The sequence below is a fragment of the Eptesicus fuscus genome, chromosome 20, assembly GCF_027574615.1.
Source record: "Eptesicus fuscus isolate TK198812 chromosome 20, DD_ASM_mEF_20220401, whole genome shotgun sequence".
In the NCBI taxonomy this organism is placed as follows: Eukaryota; Metazoa; Chordata; class Mammalia; order Chiroptera; family Vespertilionidae; genus Eptesicus; species Eptesicus fuscus.
This window is the reverse complement of record NC_072492.1, coordinates 39,814,298-39,831,463: the sequence shown is the minus strand read 5'-3', so window position 1 is coordinate 39,831,463 and position 17,166 is coordinate 39,814,298. Positions and strand designations below refer to the sequence as shown.

The 17,166-nt window shown below is 56.6% G+C and overlaps 1 protein-coding gene across 5 annotated transcripts; it reads left to right on the top strand.

Moving 5' to 3' along the window:
* The first annotated feature begins 4,265 nt into the window (after positions 1-4,265).
* Positions 4,266-12,066, top strand: TMEM92 (transmembrane protein 92). 5 transcript variants are annotated; one of them, XR_008554819.1, is made up of 7 exons: positions 4,266-4,380; positions 8,430-8,452; positions 9,260-9,334; positions 9,503-9,701; positions 9,909-10,535; positions 11,572-11,741; positions 11,830-12,066. XR_008554819.1 is itself a non-coding variant. In XM_008153850.3 (5 exons), exons 1-5 carry the CDS (start codon positions 4,312-4,314, stop codon positions 10,020-10,022), a joined length of 480 nt encoding a protein of 159 aa, XP_008152072.1. In that variant the 5' UTR covers positions 4,266-4,311; the 3' UTR covers positions 10,023-11,552. The 5 variants fall into 5 exon arrangements, 1 of the variants encoding a protein (XP_008152072.1); XR_008554817.1 differs by having other exon boundaries at positions 11,572-12,066; XR_008554818.1 differs by having other exon boundaries at positions 11,554-12,066.
* The last annotated feature ends 5,100 nt before the right edge of the window (positions 12,067-17,166 follow it).

The window sequence follows — 17,166 nt, the reverse complement described above, 5'->3', positions numbered from 1 at the left end:
CGGGGTGGGGGGGCGGGGCACCCAAGCTGAGGAAAGGAGGGAGCAGGAAAGGGTCAGGTGTGTGGCTGGAGGACATGCGGGCAGGGCAGAGGAGCACACGCTAGGTTCAGGCAGAAGTCGGGGAGCCTCTGGAAATTAGGGAGCAAGAGAGTAGGCAATGGGGAGCCTAGGCTGGAGGCCTTGTGAAGACGGTTGTGATGGCCTTGGGGAGCCACACTGCATGGGGGCAGGGACAATAGGGACACGTGTGACAAGCAGGGCCCCAGTCCCCCTGAGTGCTCAGCCTGAGGGACAGGTGGGCACCACCATGAGGCCAACCCAGGCAGTGGGGGAGGAGACGGGGGGGGGCAAACCAGATATAGAGGGAATTTATCCAATGACTGGTCCCAGCACCACTGTCACATCGGCCTCCTGTGGCCCTCTAGGAGGAGTGGGCACCAGCCCTCTCAGATCTGGCCCTTGTCGGGTGCAGAACACTAGATGGCCAGCAGAGGGAGATAGTGAGCCAGCATTCTGGGGAGAGCAGCTCTCAGGAGGAAGCAAATCCTTAATTCCTTGTCACCTCACTCAGCCTCTATGTGAAATGAAGACAGGGGCTTTGGGCCTCGTTCTTTTGCCCGCAATAAAACACTTACTGCATGTCGTTATTAAGCGAACATTTATTTACCATCACTGTATTCCAGACACTGAGGGGCTTTTATGACCCTATGTGATAAAGTAAGTTATCCACCCACCAACCCCACCCCGCCTCGTTCACAGATGAGTTTAGAGAGGCACAGAGATGTTAAGTTTCTTGACCAAGGTCACACAGCACACCACAGTAAGTGGCACACTTAGCAACGCAACAGAATACCGTCCCTGCAGGCAGAGCCGGGCTAGAGCAGAATGTTCTGTGGGCTTCAAAAAGAAAGAATCCAGCCCACAGCCGTAAGCCATCACGGATATGCGTGTCCACCACAGTATGGTGGGGAGTGGGCAGAGAGGAGCAGAACTTGGCCTGGCTCCTCCCCCTCCCCCAGGGCCTGGGCTGGGCTCAGTCAGGCTTCATGGGGTCCCCAGGCTGGATTCTTCCATCCGGGGCAGCAGCTGCCTCCTGAGGCTGCCTCTGGGTGTGGGGTCTCGAGACCCGTGTGGTTCTGGTCCTGACTCAGCCCCAATGCCCCGGGTGACTTGGCCTCCCCACCCCTCTGAGCCCCAGCTGGGTTCTTTGGTGGACGAGCTGACCTCCCAGGCCCTTCCAGCTGGGCCCTTGCAGGAGGCACAGACAATCAGCTCGTTCTTTGGTGAAAGGGCCGGGGCGGTGGCGAGCGTGTACGAAGACATTTGGACTTTGCTGCTCTTGGGAAATCCCAGACGGAATGTGGTGTGGAATCTAGAGGGACCCACTGACCGCGTGAGGTCCCTGGGCCTCGCTGCCCCCTGCACGCCTGAGCGCACACGTGCACGCAAGCACCCACTCCCCTCCCGCTGCCAGACTAAGCATTGAACAGAAGATGCCGGCTCTGTCCAGGACCCTCCTGCCGCTACACAAGAACAGCCTCCTGTCTGCTCTGACTCGGGTCCCACTGTGCCCCCACCCCCACCCGACCTCACCCATTAAGAATGCCGGGGCCCTGGGAGCCATGGTGGATGCTGACAACGAGGGTTAGTGTTCTCGCCTGGGCTGGGACCACCCACCTCCAGGCCCTTCCCCTCCCCATTCGCAGGAAGGAGCAGAGAAGGGCAGTTTTGTGGCACGAAAAAACTGGGGGCCCAGAGGCAGGGTCCAGAGGCCCTCTGGCCCCCTCCCCATCAGCCTCACTTTCCCACTGGGGAGTTGTGGGCCAGCGGCTGCAGCAGCTCTTCTCAAATGCCTGCTCTAGGACATTTCAGGGATGTGGGTAGCGTTGCCAGATCTAACAAATAAAAACACAGAACCACCTAGTTAAATACGAATTTTGGATAAACAACAAATAAATTCTAGTGTAAATATATCCCAACTTTTGCACAGGACATATTCATGATGAAAATATCATCCATTCTTTATGTGACATTCAGATATAACTGGGCGTCCTGTATTTTGTCTGGCAACCCTAGATCTGTGTCAGGTGGATGCCAGAGAGCCAGAGGGGATGATGCCTCCCGCCCTCCTCCTGCCCATCCCCGGGGCACTGGTGCCTGCCTGGTCCCTTTCCCTCAGCCCTCCCAGCTTCCCACGTCTACCCCACAAACTCCTCCATGCCCTCTTCAGCACCCCCATTTCACTCCCCGGGGCCTCATCCTCCCCTAAACTCACCTCCCTGCCTCTCCTCTCAGGGCCACGCCTCTGGAGGGCTCCGGGCCTGGGCAGAGTGGCAGCGGGTGTGGTGGAGATACCCCCTCACCCAACCTTGGGTGCCGACGCAGTGAGGCCAGGGCAGGGACGGGAAGGCCTTAGAAGTCCAAGCTGGCAATGACTTCACCAAGGAACAGCAGAACGGGCACTCTGGACTAGGTCCCCCTTAGCAGAGAGGCAGGCTGGGTACAGGGCCAACGGCAGGGGCGAGAGGGAAGAGCTGCCTCCACCCCACGTACATTCCCCTCGCCATGCTCGGAGTCACCAAGAAATGAGAATAGAGGAGTCATTCTGTAGGGCCCGACCCTAATTCCACTTAGATCAGGAGACCAGAAGATTCTGTCCTTGGGGGCCAAAAAGGGACAAGAGATGATGAGAAACAGAGACAGGGAAAGAGGAGAGAGAGACCAGGGAAAGACAGATACACTGGCAGAGAGAGACCAAAAAAGTTGGTGAGAAAAACACACGTGAGACATAGGAAATCAATGGAAACAGAGAGAGAAAACCAGACTCCTCGGCTGAGACGAACGGACTAAGGAAGAAAGGACACAGATGGGAAACAGAGGGGAACACGGAGAAATGGAGAGAAACTGAGTGGAGACTGAAACAGGGAAGATGGACTGGGAGGCGTGGGAGCAGACAGGAAGTGTAAACATTGAACAGAGATAACGGGACTGGGGGAGATGAGAAACAGAGATAAAGAGAACCAGGAAAGGGGGCTAGAGGAGACCCGCTGTCCTTTCACACGAACTCGGGGGTAGTTTCCAGGGGAAAGCCGGATTTGAGACACAGCAGGAGACGTCTCACAACTTAAGGACTGAGCCTGTCCTGGAGCCCTCCCCTTTCCGCAGGCCGAAGAGCAGCACCCACCCACCACCTCCATTGCGCCCTCTCCCCAGGCGTCCGGGCTTCATCTCTCCAGCTCCCGCTCTGTTCCCACAGGTCTCCTCCGTGTTTGGGCGTCGGGCTCTCATCCCGGGCCTATCACCTCCGAGACGGCCTCCCACCCCGCCCATCAGCCAGCTCCCGGGGGAGGGAGCGTGGGAGACCCAGCCCCAGGTCCCAGGTCCCAGGTCCCAGGTCCCAGCCCCGCGTCCCCTCGCTCCCGGGAAGTCCCGGGTTGGGCGATGCTGCCACCTGCCGGCCGGACCAGGGAAGCACAGCACGCCTCGAGGGCTGGGGCGTGGCCGCGGCGGGTGGGAATCCCGCCCCTCGGGGCTGGGACAGCCCGCGCGGGGTCTTCCCAGGAATCCGGGCGGACCAGTTCGCCTGCGCCGAGCCTCCCCTGGCTGCTGCTCAGCCCCATTTCGGATCCCGTGGCAAATCTCCAAACTCTGGGGCCTTAATTGCCCCTGTGGTCAAAAAGAGGAAGTGCACCTAGGGAGCTGGGGGGACACGGTGGTACCGGGGCTGTGCTCCTGGTTCTCCTGCCCCAGAAGTCAGCCAGGCCGCCGCTTCCTCCCTTCTTGGCAAAAAAGAAAAAAGAAAAAGAGAGAAAGAAAGAAAAATAAAAATGGGGGGGGGGAGCCACTTTCCCCCATACAATACCCTGAATCCACTCCAGAACCTTCTTTCCCCTCGACCTCTGCCCCGCAGAAGGCCAGGTGTGAAGGGACTCCCAGTGGCCCCCCTGCCAGCACCCTCTCGCCCCCTGCCCGGCGCAGCACCCCTCCCGTAAGCCTGGGCCCACTTAGGGTGGGCAGTGGTTGGGGTAGCTTAGTAGTCTTGAACTGACCCCACAATTTTTCTCAATTAATCTCATCTACTTCCCAATTACCAAAAACCAACCCGGACCTCTCCCCTCTCCTTCCCGCCTCCTCCCAGCCCCAAGTCCGGCCTCCGGCGGTGCAGGAGCTCCGCCCCATCCCGAGGCGGGACCCCATAGGTGGAGAGACGTGGGAGAAGCCGCGGCCCCGCCCCGCCCCGCCCCTCCCCGCCTCTCCTCTCCTTCCCTCTCCTCCCCTGACACACGGAAGCTCAGTGGCCCCAACGCCAGGATGTCGGACGCCTGGGTCCTCCGCCTCTTACCCACCTTGCTGCTCGGCCTGCTGGCCGGCCTCCAACAGGTGAGCGTTCGGGAGGTAAAGCTTTCGAACTTTCAGGGTCCGGCCTTTGGGGGTCTGGGACCTGCTTCTGGAGCCGGGTCACCACCTCCCATTGTTAGGGCTTCCTCGTGACCACACGCAATTAGCCGCTTCCTTTCTCTTTTTGCTGGGGAGGTGCAGGTGGGGGCAGCTGAGGGAAGCCCTGAAAAGGCCGGGGTTCCTTCGCCTTGGGGGGCTGTGCAGTGACTCTGACCCTCTCCCACCACCATCGGACACCTGGCACCTGTGTGCTGAGTGGGGACTTTGACCCGCACCTTAGCCTTGGATAGTCCTTCCCGCTCCTTGATGCGTCAGAAAGCGGGAACTGTCTGGAACTGAGGTCTGGACGCCTGGCTAGCCTGTCTCCCCAGCTCTGTTCCTCCAGTGCTGGGTGACCTTGGGGAAGTCCTGGCCGTCTCTGGACTGTTTGTTTGCTTGTGCCCCAGGGGAGAGCTGGCTCCTTAGTCTCTTTCTAGGAGTTGGGGCAGAATCCCCGCCCCCTGGGGGGACTTTATCTCGCTGCCTGACCCAAGGCTGACTCGGAAATCTGTGATTCTGCCAGAGGGCGGCACGCCCTCCTCTCACACCCCCAGGGATGGGGAAGTGCTACCCAGTTCTGCGATGGGAGGTTCTGGAAACCTGTGTGCGTCTAGAAGACAGGTTTTAACCAGGCTGGCTTCCAGAACAGGGCACATTCGCACGACGGCGCTGACTCTCAGGGCCGCTTTGCCCCTGAAGCCCTGGTCCTCCTCAGTCACTAGGCCCTCAGTTTGTGCCGTCACTAGGCTGAGCATCCTCTTGTCGATTCCTCCCAACACCTTCAGGGGGCAGGTGCTGCTAATGTCCCCAACTCACCTGTAAGTACAGCGTGAAGCCACGCTCTGATTAACAACGGGTGTAAATGCTCAGAAATGCGTGGTTAGGTGATTTTATCGCGGGAACCTCATCGAGTGCACCTACACAAACTTAGATGGGATTGCCCAGTGGTCGGCAGACTGCGCTGCGGCTCACGAGCCACGGTTTGCCGCTCTGTTGACTAATGAGTTTGCTGACCACTGGTATAGCCTACTACACACTTAGGCCGTATGGTACAGCCCAGTGGTCGGCAAACCGCAGCTTGCGAGCCACATGCGGCTCTTTGGCCCCTTGAGTGTGGCTCTCCCACAAAATATACCAGGTGCGGGCGCGCAGGTACAGTGCGATTGAAGGAGTACCCTAATTAAGTTAACAATGTACCTACCTATATAGTTTAAGTTTAAAAAATTTGGCTCTGAAAGAAATTTCAATCGTTGTACTGTTGATATTTGGCTCTGTTGACTAATGAGTTTGCCGACCACTGGTCTAGTCTACTACACACTTAGGCTGTATGGTATAGCCTATGGCCTGTACAGCATGTAACTATATTGAATCCTGTAGGCAACTGTAACACAGTGTGTCTGTGTTTCTAAACATAGAAAAGGTACAGTCAAAATACAGTATAAACAATTTTAAAAATGGTACCCCTGTATGGGGCACTAACCAGGAATGGAGCTTGCAGGACTGGAAGTTGCTCTGCTGGCTATGGCATCACTAGGCAACAGGAATGTTCAGCTCCATTAGAATCTTACTAGAGGCCTGGTGCACGAAATTCGTGCATGAGTAGGGTCCCGAGGCCTGGCCAGCGATCAGGGCTGATCTGTGGGGCAATAGGTGGGGCGATTGGGGCCCCCGCTTGCACATGCCTTGGCTGACCTGGCGCTGCCCGCTTGCCGGCCCTGTTCCCCTGCTGCCACCAGTCGCCTCCCTCTGCGGGGCAACCGGCAGGACAATGGGGGGGGGGCCTACTCGCACTCACCTTGGCTGACCTGGCACCACCTGCCGCCACAGGTTGGGGCCTGCGGGCTGGAGGCAGCTCCTGCGTTGAGCATCTGCCCCCCCTGGTGGTCAGTGCATGTCATAGCATCTAGTCGTTCCACCGTTTGGTCGATTTGCATATTAGGGTTTTAGATAGATAGATAGGTAGGTAGGTAGGTAGGTAGATAGGTAGGTAGGTAGGTAGGTAGGTAGGTAGGTAGATAGATAGATAGATAGATAGATAGATAGGTAGATAGATAGATAGATAGATAGATAGATAGATAGATGGGACCACTGTTGTCTATGTGGTCTGTCATTGACCGAAACATGCTTATGCAGCACATGACTGTAAGCTGAGGTTCCCCGAGGTCATCCTGACGCTTGATAGAACTCAGGCTCTGGACCACCTCAGACAAGACCACCCCCTGGTATATGGGGGAAGAGAAATCTGAGCCATCTCCTACCCCTCCCAAACAGGAGCTCAGGGCAAACGTATTAAGCTGTTCATATCTGTTCTGCTTATCTGGGGGCCAGCCGAGGGAGGAGGGACAGGGCCTGGGATCTGAAGGGGCTGCCACTGAGTGTCTGGACCCCTGGGTTTTGCCCCAACTCTGCTGTGGCCCCTCTGTGCTGTGTGGGCCTGCCCCTCCCCGGGCCCACTTGCCCCAGGGATTCATTGCTGCTCCAGTCCCCACTGCCCAAGGCTTGTGAGGAGCTGGTACTCACACGGGACTGAACACAAAGGGGGAATCCGTGCAACTACCCTTGGCTGTCAGTGGTGTTCTTAGCTTCGCTGCTGTTGTCATTAGCAATTGTTACTGGAATATTTCAAAAAAAAGGTCTAAAGATAGGATGGTCTCACCAAAGTTAACTTCTTTTTATTTTATTTTATATGTTTTTATTGATTTCCACTGAGAGGAAGGGAGAAGGAGAGGGAGAGGGAGAGAGAAACATCAGTGATGAGAGAGAATCATTGATCGGCTGCCTCCTGCACGCCCCACACTGGGGATTGAGCCCCAAACTCAGGCATGTGCCCTGACCAGGAATTGAACCATGACCTCCTGGTTCACAGGTCCACGCTCAACCACTGAGCCATGCTGGCCGGACTTAGCTTCTTATTCTTGAGCCCTGGTTGTCTGTCCCCGGGAGGCTGGGGTGACATAACCTCCCATTCCCTCCTATGTTCCCATCGCTGCATTCCTCCCCACACCCAGTCTGGGAGTGGCCAGGAAGAAATGAAGCCAGGTAATCAATGAATGCTCTTTCATTCTGCCAATATTGTTGGGTTTTCAACAGTAACGAAACAGACCAAAATCCCTCCCCTGTGGAGTTTATGCTCTACCCAGGAAACACACAATTAACAAGATAAAGGAACATATGTGGTATGTTACATGTTGATAAGAGCTATGCAGAAACGCTAAGCGCAGTGAGGGAAGGGGACTGCTTTGGGGCCGGTGATGTAACTTTGAGTAAGATGGTCAGAAAGGAAGGTGCTGGGGCCAGCCTTGCAGATACCTGGGGGCAGAATGTTCCAAGCAATACACATCATTGCTATTAATTGGATGAAATTCTGGACAGACACCTGGGTGCCCCACAGAACTAGTGCAGAAGAGCTGCGGGGAGAGGGGCTGGTTCCAGAGAGGAGGGTCGGGCGGCTTCAAAGAGTGAGGAGCCCTGCCAGGCGGGGGTCTGAGGAATGGACGGGGTTCAGCAGACCATGAAGGCGTGGGGAAGAGGGCCTGGCCTGCCCCTGCTTGTCGGTGTAAAGCAGCGGGGTGTGTGCAGGGAACTCCCAGTGGGTGTGTGTGCAAGAGGGGAGAGGGCGGCTAAGGCTGGTGGCTGGGGGTCAGGACCCCAGGGAGCCCCTGACAGGGGCTTCCAGCAAGATTGTGGGTCATCAGATTTTTGTGGGGAGTGACTCTGGTGGGCAGCAGGAGAGTTTAGCGTCCTGGACTGTGGATGTAAGAGGGCGTGAGCTTACAGACTTGGGGAGCAGCGAATATGGTGGGGGGAGGGGAAGGAGAGCTGGGAGCCTCCAGACAGCGGCCAGGGCTCCCATCATGGACCTGGGGCATGGCGGAGTAAGTGGAGAGCAGGCTTGGGGGAAGATGCTGCTCCCCTGGGCACCTGCTGGCTGTCAGGTACCTGGGCAGCACCTGAGTTTGTGACCCCTAACTTCTGCCTCTTTTCTTCCACAGGCTGCAGCCAGATGTAACCCCTTGTAAGTCGGGCGTTTGGGCTATAACTTCCAAACTGGGGAGGAGGCACCCCAGACCTGTCCTGCCTGCCTTCATGGAAGGGAACGGCACATCCATCACCCTCACCCTCTCTCCCCTTCCAGCCAGAAACCATTCCCACACACCCCTACCCAGAGAGGGAGACTCTGCCCCTCCCGCTCCCCACCAGCCACCCCAGGGGGCGCTTCACACCGTGGACCTTCTGAAGCCGAGTCCCCCTCCTTCTTACTACAGCCTCAGGCCCTCTCCCCTCTGAGGGGACCCTGGGAGTGGGGGGCATACAGTGTGGGACCTTCATATATGAAATGCCAGGAAGCCTGAGCCCCTGGAGAAGGCGGGGGGTCTGTAGGCGGGAGAGTCAGCACTGGGTGTGGCAGGAACACCGGCTCCTTCCCCCTCCTCCTCTGTGGGCACCAGCAAGGGCTCGCTCCTCCTCCTCCTCCTCCTCCTCCTCCGTTAGCTCCTGGACACTCCCCACTTCCCCTCTCTCCACCACCACACTCAATCCCCCCACACCTGCCCACCGAGGTCGGCAGGACACTCGTTACACCCATTTTGTAGATGAGGAAAGTGAGGCCCAGGAAGGAGCCTGACTTGGCCCAAGTGCACAAGGCCAGTAGTGAGATGCCCGTGGACCTTGGTTCCTCCCACTGAGCCCAGAGGGGGGCCCTGCCCTCACCCCACGAGGGGCATGGCTCATGTCCTGAGTGTATGGGTGCGTTTTGGGGAGACTGGGATTCTTCTGCCTCCCCACCTTGGTAACCACAGCCTCTCTCTGCCCCCGCCACAAGCACCTGCCCTGACGGATTCAAATGCTGCGGTGACACCTGCTGCCGGGAGTATGAGCTCTTCTCCGGCCCCATTAGGTGAGCCCAGGGCCAGCTCCTCTGGGCACAGCCCTCCGAGGGGCCTGGTCCACACAGGACAGACTGGCCTTCCTGGCCTGGGGGTGGGTGCAGGTCCGGGGAGGGAGGGAGAGAGGTGCGGCGGGGATGGCTGGAGGCTCAGGGTGATGGTGGTGGTTCCTCACCCAGGATCTTCATCATCATCTTCCTGACCTTGATGCCCATCATATGCATCTGCGGCCTGGCTAGGCGCTTCTGCCCCCACTGCAGAGAGCAGGAACCGGACCCCCGGATGGATCACATGAGGCCCCCAGAACGGCCCACCGCCCCCCCCACAGAGAGGGTCACCGCGGTGTCCATCCCCGAGCCCCCACCCTCCTACAGTGAGGTGGGTGTCTATCCTAATCCCTGCCCTGCCCCTTGGCCGCCTGCATCTCCCTGCTGTCCGGCTTTCAGAGCAGCAGTGACGGTGGAGGCTCCTTACCCCGGCCAGCGTCCTGCAGCGGCATTGGGTCACCCCTGTCCCTGGTGCACGCGGGTGGCAATGCCAGTGCCAGGCGCTGAGAAGTCTCTGTGTCCCCGCCTTTCCCTGCAGATTATTCTGAAGCCAGACCTGGGCCTGCCCCCGCTGGAGCCGCCCCCTCCCTACAGCCTCAGGCCTGAAGAACATTCTGGGGTCCCCAGAGGCATTGACAACCCAGCCTTCTGAACCACCTCCTGCCTGGAATCCTGCCTCAGCCACCTCCTTCCTGACACCTGGATCAAGCCAGAGACGCCTGGGACCCCCGAAACGACCCCCCCCCCCCCCAGCCTGCTACCTCTCTGGATTTAACTTATTGCTTTTCCTGCCCCCGTCCCACCCCAGCGGTCTCTCTTGTCCCAAAGGCTGGGCTGGAGCAACAGTGACCAGCCCCCCCCCACCGCTCCCCCCCCACCAACCAAGTTAGAGGCTGCCCAGAGGAAAGTGTCAGCAGGTGGAGGGGACTGGCAGTAGGATGGGCTGCTCTGAGGGGTGGAGAGCGCCCCGCTTCTCAACCGGACAGCGGCTCTGAGATGTGAAGGACACGGCGTCCCGAGGGGATCCGACCTCCTGAGCTCTGAGCCGTCTCCAGTTCTACCAGAATAGAGAAGGCCCCATTCCGCCCCACCCTACACCCGGCACACTACTCACTAAATTAGCTCGCTGCTGCTGCTGAGAATCTGCCTCTGGCTCTGTGTGCAGGTGAGCCCAGACTCTGCTGGGAAACTGTGTGTGTGGGGGGAGGAGGGTGCCATTCTGCGCCCCAAATCCCACCATTGATGAGTCTTCTGGGACCGTGTTGACAATAAGCCTAGAAAGACAGTACATCCGGGGGCCACCCTCCGGGAGAGGATCTTTACAGATGCTTTGACTTCCCGTCCTTGGAGGTCTCTGGGTGCTAAAGAGCCTGGACAGGTTGCTGGGGTGGAAGTGACCGGCGTGTGCTTCCACACCCCATCCTCCCACTGCTGTCCTGGGGAGTCGGAGCTCAACTCCCTGACTCTCGCCGTGGGGGAGGGGAGCCAGGAGGCTGGCCATCTGTAGGGCGGGGCCTCCCCAGATCAGCCCCACCCTGGAATCTCCTGGAGGGCAGACCCACCCTTTTCTTCCAGTCCCATCGGTGCGGTTAACCCTTCAGAGGAAAGCATTGCAGCACAGAGTGTGCCTGGGGCTGGGTCCCAGGGAGTCTGGAGCAGAGCATGGAGTTGAGAGCCTAGCATGGCACATGCAGAGTGAGCGAGAGCATGCCCGTGTCTCGGGGCTCCGGCAGGGCTGGGCTCCTCCTCTGCACCCTGACCTTGCAGCCCAGGAATGCTGGCCTTCCTCCCCGGGCAGAGGGCACGGCGGCAGCACTGGCCAAGCTCCTGGCAGGACCCGAGGTAGAACTGGCCCTGGTGTGCTGGCCGGGACGGCTCCTCCAGGCCTTGCCTAGTCATACCCAGCCTTGGGGCATTAGGACCCAGGCAGGGGCAGGTGGCAGGGGGCATGGCACAGCCAGCCCCCAAAAGGCCAGGAACGGGCTGTCTGGCGGAGAGTTCCTGCTTGAGGCGGCCTCAGAGGGGGCACAGTTGTAAGGAAGTTTTTTACTTTGTATGCTTTATCATTGTTTGTATTTTTACCATGAGCAAGTATGGCTTTTACAAATTTTAACAAAAGATTTCTTTCATGGAATCAGCTTTGGAAGTTAATAAAGACTCACCTTGTGAACTTTGATCAGCAGTAACTTGTGTATTATCAGCCCTGCTATGAGGAAGAGACTAGAAGAACTCAGACATGTGATGCACACGTGACATATATGTGACCCAGGGAATAGATACACAATGGACATGGGAAAGCCTGGACACCACCAGGCATGTGAGGGCATGTGATGACCGTTCGTGAGACCTATGCAGGACTGACCGGCACGCGGTACATATAGGATGTCTGGCTGTTTGGGTGGGTGGATCAGCAATTTCACAATGACTGAGAATGTCATTCCTTTTGCTTGGTTTAACAGTTCAAACCCAATGAATGAATAATAAAAGATGGACTCACTTCGCCTGGGCCAGCCAGTGGCTGAGTGTCAACCTATGAATCAGGAGGTCACAATTCGATTCCAGGTCAGGACACATGCCTGGGTTTCAGGCTTGATCTCCAGTAGGGGGCGTGCAGGAGGCAGGCGATGATACACTCTCATCATTGATAATTCTATGTCTCCTCTTCCTCTCTGAAATCAATTTTAAAAAAACATTTTTTTAAAAAGATGGATTCGCTTGAATGAATGAATGACCACCTGAGTGAGTGAGTGAATGAACAAATGTGAAGATCTGCCATCAGACATTTGTACATACAGCTTGCTTAACACCAAAAAGGTGGTCCTTGTGTCTGTGGACTTGAACGTCTGCAGGGGACTCCCCAGATGACTGGGGAGTGTAGGAAAAGCTGTGCACAGGGGCATGCTGGGTGATGGGGGAGGGCCTTATGCTCCAGGGTCAGAGAAACGAGGAGAAGGGAGCTGTTCGTGGGGGGAAGTTGGGAGGAGGATGACACCAACAAGAATCTAACCTCAGCAGGGGACTGAGTTTCAGAACTCCAGCTCCCGAATGTTCGTTTCTGCCCCCAGCACCTCCTGTCTCAGTTGCCCTGTCTGTACAATGAAGAGGGTTCCCCCTTGTAGCTCAGATAGGGTGTTTCCCAAGTTGGGAGGGGAGAGAGTTCAGTGACCTCTTTGACTCCACAGCCTTTCCTCCATTCCACCTCAGCCACACCCTCAGATGGATACACCTGATCTTGTCATCCTGATAACCTCACACCTCCCACACCCTGAACATCAGCTCCCATTCTTCCAGTCCAGATACTGAATTAGCCCCATGCCAGCGACTCCCTGAGCCCACGGAGACCTCCAAGCCACTGGCCTTAGCCCCGCAGCCCCATCAGCCAGGTCCTCGGGGCCTGCCTTATCCAGCTTGGAGGCCTTGATCCAACCTGGTAATCACCACCCGGAATTTCACTCCTTTACCCTTTGCTCCATCCATCGTACTCACCTGGCAAAACCCCGAACTCTGGTTGAAATCAACTTTTGCTCAAGAGCCAGCACACCCGGGCGATTGGACTCCAAAATCAAAATGGTGACTCTCAGGCGGCCCCCCCAACTTCTCCATCATGCCGTAGATGCTTTGCTTCCTCCCTCTTGGGAGACTAAGTCATGCCTTCCACTCTCCTGGGTCTCCCACAATCCCGGCCTCAGTTTTAGCTGGTGATGGCACCACGTAAGTCAAAGAAAAAAAATGGATGTAATCACGAGAGAACCACCTAACTCCCCCTGCCACCCCCACCCCTGGCAACCTCTGGAAGCCAAATCCCACACTGCCAACTGGACCCCAACCCCCTCCGTCCTTCTGAAGACCTCACTCCTGCAGGCGCTCCCACACCGGCCGTTCCCCCTCATTTATTGGACTTTTATTGTCCCCTGGACATGAAGATGCCTCATCTCCCAGCTTAGAGAGGCCTCCCCTTGGCACTCTCATGGCCTCTGTGCGTGCGGCTCCACTTCCTCCTCCCCGTTCGTGCTCCATCCGCTCCAATCAGCTCTTTGTCTCATTTCGGGCACTGGCTCTTGTTCACATCATCAGTGACCTACATCTTGCTGAAGCCAAAGCTCAACTCTCTAACCTTTACTGTCTGTCAATGGCCTTTGACATACTTGGCCCCCGTCTCCTTTCCTGAGAGCCTTTCCCTGGTGGACTTCCTGGTTTTCCTCCTACTCAGGGCTGCTCCTTCTCAGGCTCCTTCCCTCCCCCTCCTCCTCCACCACCTCTCAATGGTAGCTGACCCGGAGGCGTCTTCCTTGACGCTCTCCTCTTGGTCTTCATTCATTCCCGCAGTGGGTCTCACCCGGTGCTGTGGCTTCATAGACCCTCTCAAACCGGTATTGTATGTCTGGCCAAGACTTCGCCCCTGATCTCCAGACTTATGTATTTAACTTATATTTAACCACCTGTCACCTCCACTTGGCTGCCTAACGAGCATTTCGCAGCCAGCACTAGCCTCTAACTTCCCTCCACCCCACCCCAAATCCAGGCCTCCCCAAGCTGTCACATCATAAATAAACGGCACCACCAGCCAGCCAGTTCGTTCAGGCCAAAACACTAACTTAATTCTAATTTCTCTCTTTTCCTCACCTCCTCCTCCTGCCTCCAGAATAGACTCGTGTCTACTTTTCTCCATTTCACAGTTACAGCCCTGAAGCTAACTAGCCTAGGCGACCCTGCGGACAGCCCCACTGGTTTCCGGTCCCCACGCTTGTCTCCTCCTGCCCCCTGCAGTCCGTCCTCCGTACTGCAGCCAGGGAGGTTCCCCTGAAGCATAAAGAAGACCTGTCATTCCCCTACTCTAAGGCCTCTGATGGCTGCCCCTTGCACTCGGAATAAACTCCAAACCCCTGACCTTCGTCTCCTCCCTTCTCACTGCATGCCGGCCACAGTGGCCTGCTCTCGGAGCCTTGGCTGAATCAAGTCTCTCTGGCTCTGGGCCTTTGATGGCTTTTCTGCTTGGAAACCTCCCCCACCCACTTCTCTCCGAGTGTTCAGTGGGCTGTCGTCCCATCATTCCGATTCCAGCTGTCACCTCCTCACAGAAGCCCACCCTGACCACCCTGCACAGAGCAGCCCCGCCAGCCCCACTCTCGGACCCGATGCTGTTCTGTGACCTTCACAGCATGTCCCAGCGCTGCAAATCGCCTTCTTTACTTCCACGCTTACCTGCTCACAGTCTGTTTTCTCTCTCTGGACCCACCCTCCTCCACGATGGGGATTTTCCATTTCACTGTTGGGTTCAGAGTCAAGGACAATGCCTAGCACCTGGGAGGTGTCTCTCTTTGTTGACTCAATCCCAGCGGCCACAATGGCCGGGGACACCTTGAAAGCCCAAAAGTTCCTGCAAGAGAAATGCCCGGGAAAGGAGTTTCTTGGGCCCTGCAAACACCCCTCAGTGCCACCTGTGGATGCTGGGCCTCCATCCGAAAGGAGTTCTTGTGCTCTTTCTTTCCCTCTCCCTCCTTTCCTTCCTTCTCCCTCCCTTCCTTCTTCCTTCCTCTCTCCCTCCTTTCCTTCCTTCTCCCTCCCTTCCTTCCTTCTACCTTCCTTCCTTTCTTCTTCCTTCCTTCCTCCCTCATTCCTTCCTTCCCTCCACCCTCCCTCCCTCCCTTCTTTTTTTAAATATATATTTTATATTTTATTGATTTTTTACAGAGAGGGAGAGGGACAGAGAGTTAGAAACATCAATGAGAGAGAAACATCAATCGGCTGCACCCCCGCCCCCCCCACACACACTGGGGATGTGCCCGCAACCAAGGTACATGCCCTTGACCGGAATCGAACCCGGGACCTTTCAGTCCGCAGGCAGACACTCTATCCACTGAGCCAAACCGGTTTCGGTCCTCCCTTTCTTCTTTCCTTCCTTCCTTCTCCCTCCCTCCCTCCCTCCCTTCCTTCTTTCCTTCCTTTTTTCCCCCCACTGAATACTTGGTGAGCACCTCTCACATGTCAGGCACTATTCCAGGGCCTGGGTAAAGAGGCCCACGAAACAGATACTATTCCTGCTCCCACGAAAAACAGATGCCAGTCAAACAAGCCCACAGTGAATCTGTGTCACCCTCTGGTCTAAGCGCTGGGAAGATAAAATGCCCATATCGTGTTAGAGAACTATGGTGGGGCGGGGGGACTGCTTTAGATTGGGTGTCAGACATGGTCTTTCTAAGGAGACGGTGACGTGGAACTAGTTCCAGAAGCAAGAGAAGTAGGCAGACATGAAAGAGCGGGGAGGAGAGTGCTCCCGGCCAGGGGCCAGCACGTGCAAAGGCCCTGAGGATGAAAGCTCGGTGGCTCAGAAGCCTTAAAGGAGACCCCGCCCTGTTTCAACATCCCCGAGATCCTCCAGGAGGCTGTATTCGTTCCCTAGGGCTGTCAGACAAATAACCACAAGCTGGCTGACTTAAAACAACAGAAATTATTTCCTCACCGTTCTGGAGGCCGGGAGTCGGAATCAAGGTGTTGACAGGGTTGGTGCCTCCTGGAGGCTCGAGGGAAATTCCATTCCCTGCCTACTCGTGGCTTCCGAGGGCTGCCAAGCCGTCCTCGGTGTGCCTTGGCTCCTGGCTGCCCTCGCTCTCTGCCTCCACTTCACACGGCCTCTTTCTCCGTGTTCAGCGTGTTCTAAGGACACTCTTCATTGGAGCGAGGGCTCACCCTGATCCAGGACGGTCTCACCTGCAGATCCTTACCTCCTCAGGTTCATCTACAAAGGCCCTTATTCCAAATAAGGTCACATTCTGAGGTCCTGGGTGGACATATCTTTGGGGGCATGGGTGGGGGGACACAATGCAATCCACTACAGAGATATTCTCATCTGGAAGGTCCCTCAGAGATTCTCTGAAACGGCATATCGCAAACAGCAGCATATGTTCGAATATTCTGGAAGGTGTTTTAGAAAGGGCGGGGGGGGGGTGGCATTCTGTGTTCGGGGAAACCTGGGAAATGCTGCATACACATCTCCCAGGGGAAGAGCCACAGTTCGCCCTTAGCCTCTTAAAGGGCCGAGGAGTCCAGGAAAGGAGCCCCCTTGCCGTGCTCTAAAGCAGCATTGCTCTAGTTCAGAGGTCGGCAAACCACGGCTCGTGAGCCACATGCGGCTCTTTGGCCCCTTGAGTGTGGCTCTTCCACAACATACCACGTGCGGGCGCGCACGTACAGTGCGATTGAGACTTCGTGGCCCGTGCGCACAAGTCGGTTTTCGGCTCTCAAAAGAAATTTCAGTCATTGTACTGTTGATATTTGGCTCTGCTGACTAATGAGTTTGCCGACCACGGCTCTAGTTTATTTCACCAGGAAACCGGTTTTTCCTTCTCATAATCCCGGCGGAATTTTGAGAGAAACGCTTCGTCTTACTGTGGATGAGATGGTCAAATCCAGAAAGGGGAAGCGACTCATCTAAGGTCACAAAGCTGGCAGGGTCAGAAGTGGGATTTAAAACGCAGGCTCGTCAAGATGATGGAGAAGGAGAGCCCATGAGTGAGTGCCAGGGGTTAGGGAAGATGTGGGGGAGGAAGGGGGTGTGACTAGAGTAGCCGTCTATCCCCTGAGTGCAGCGGAGGGGGCACCAATGGACACAGGGTGATGAAAAGACATAGAATTAGACACCCACGTTGTACCAACGTCAACTTCCTGATTTTGAGACTGTTTCTCGCCATCGCTGCATCTTACCTAATGTACCGATTGGGCGTTGCATCAGATGCCACATTGGAGAGACACGGGGCAAAGGGAACTTGGGACCTCTGCACGGCCTTTGCAACTTCCTG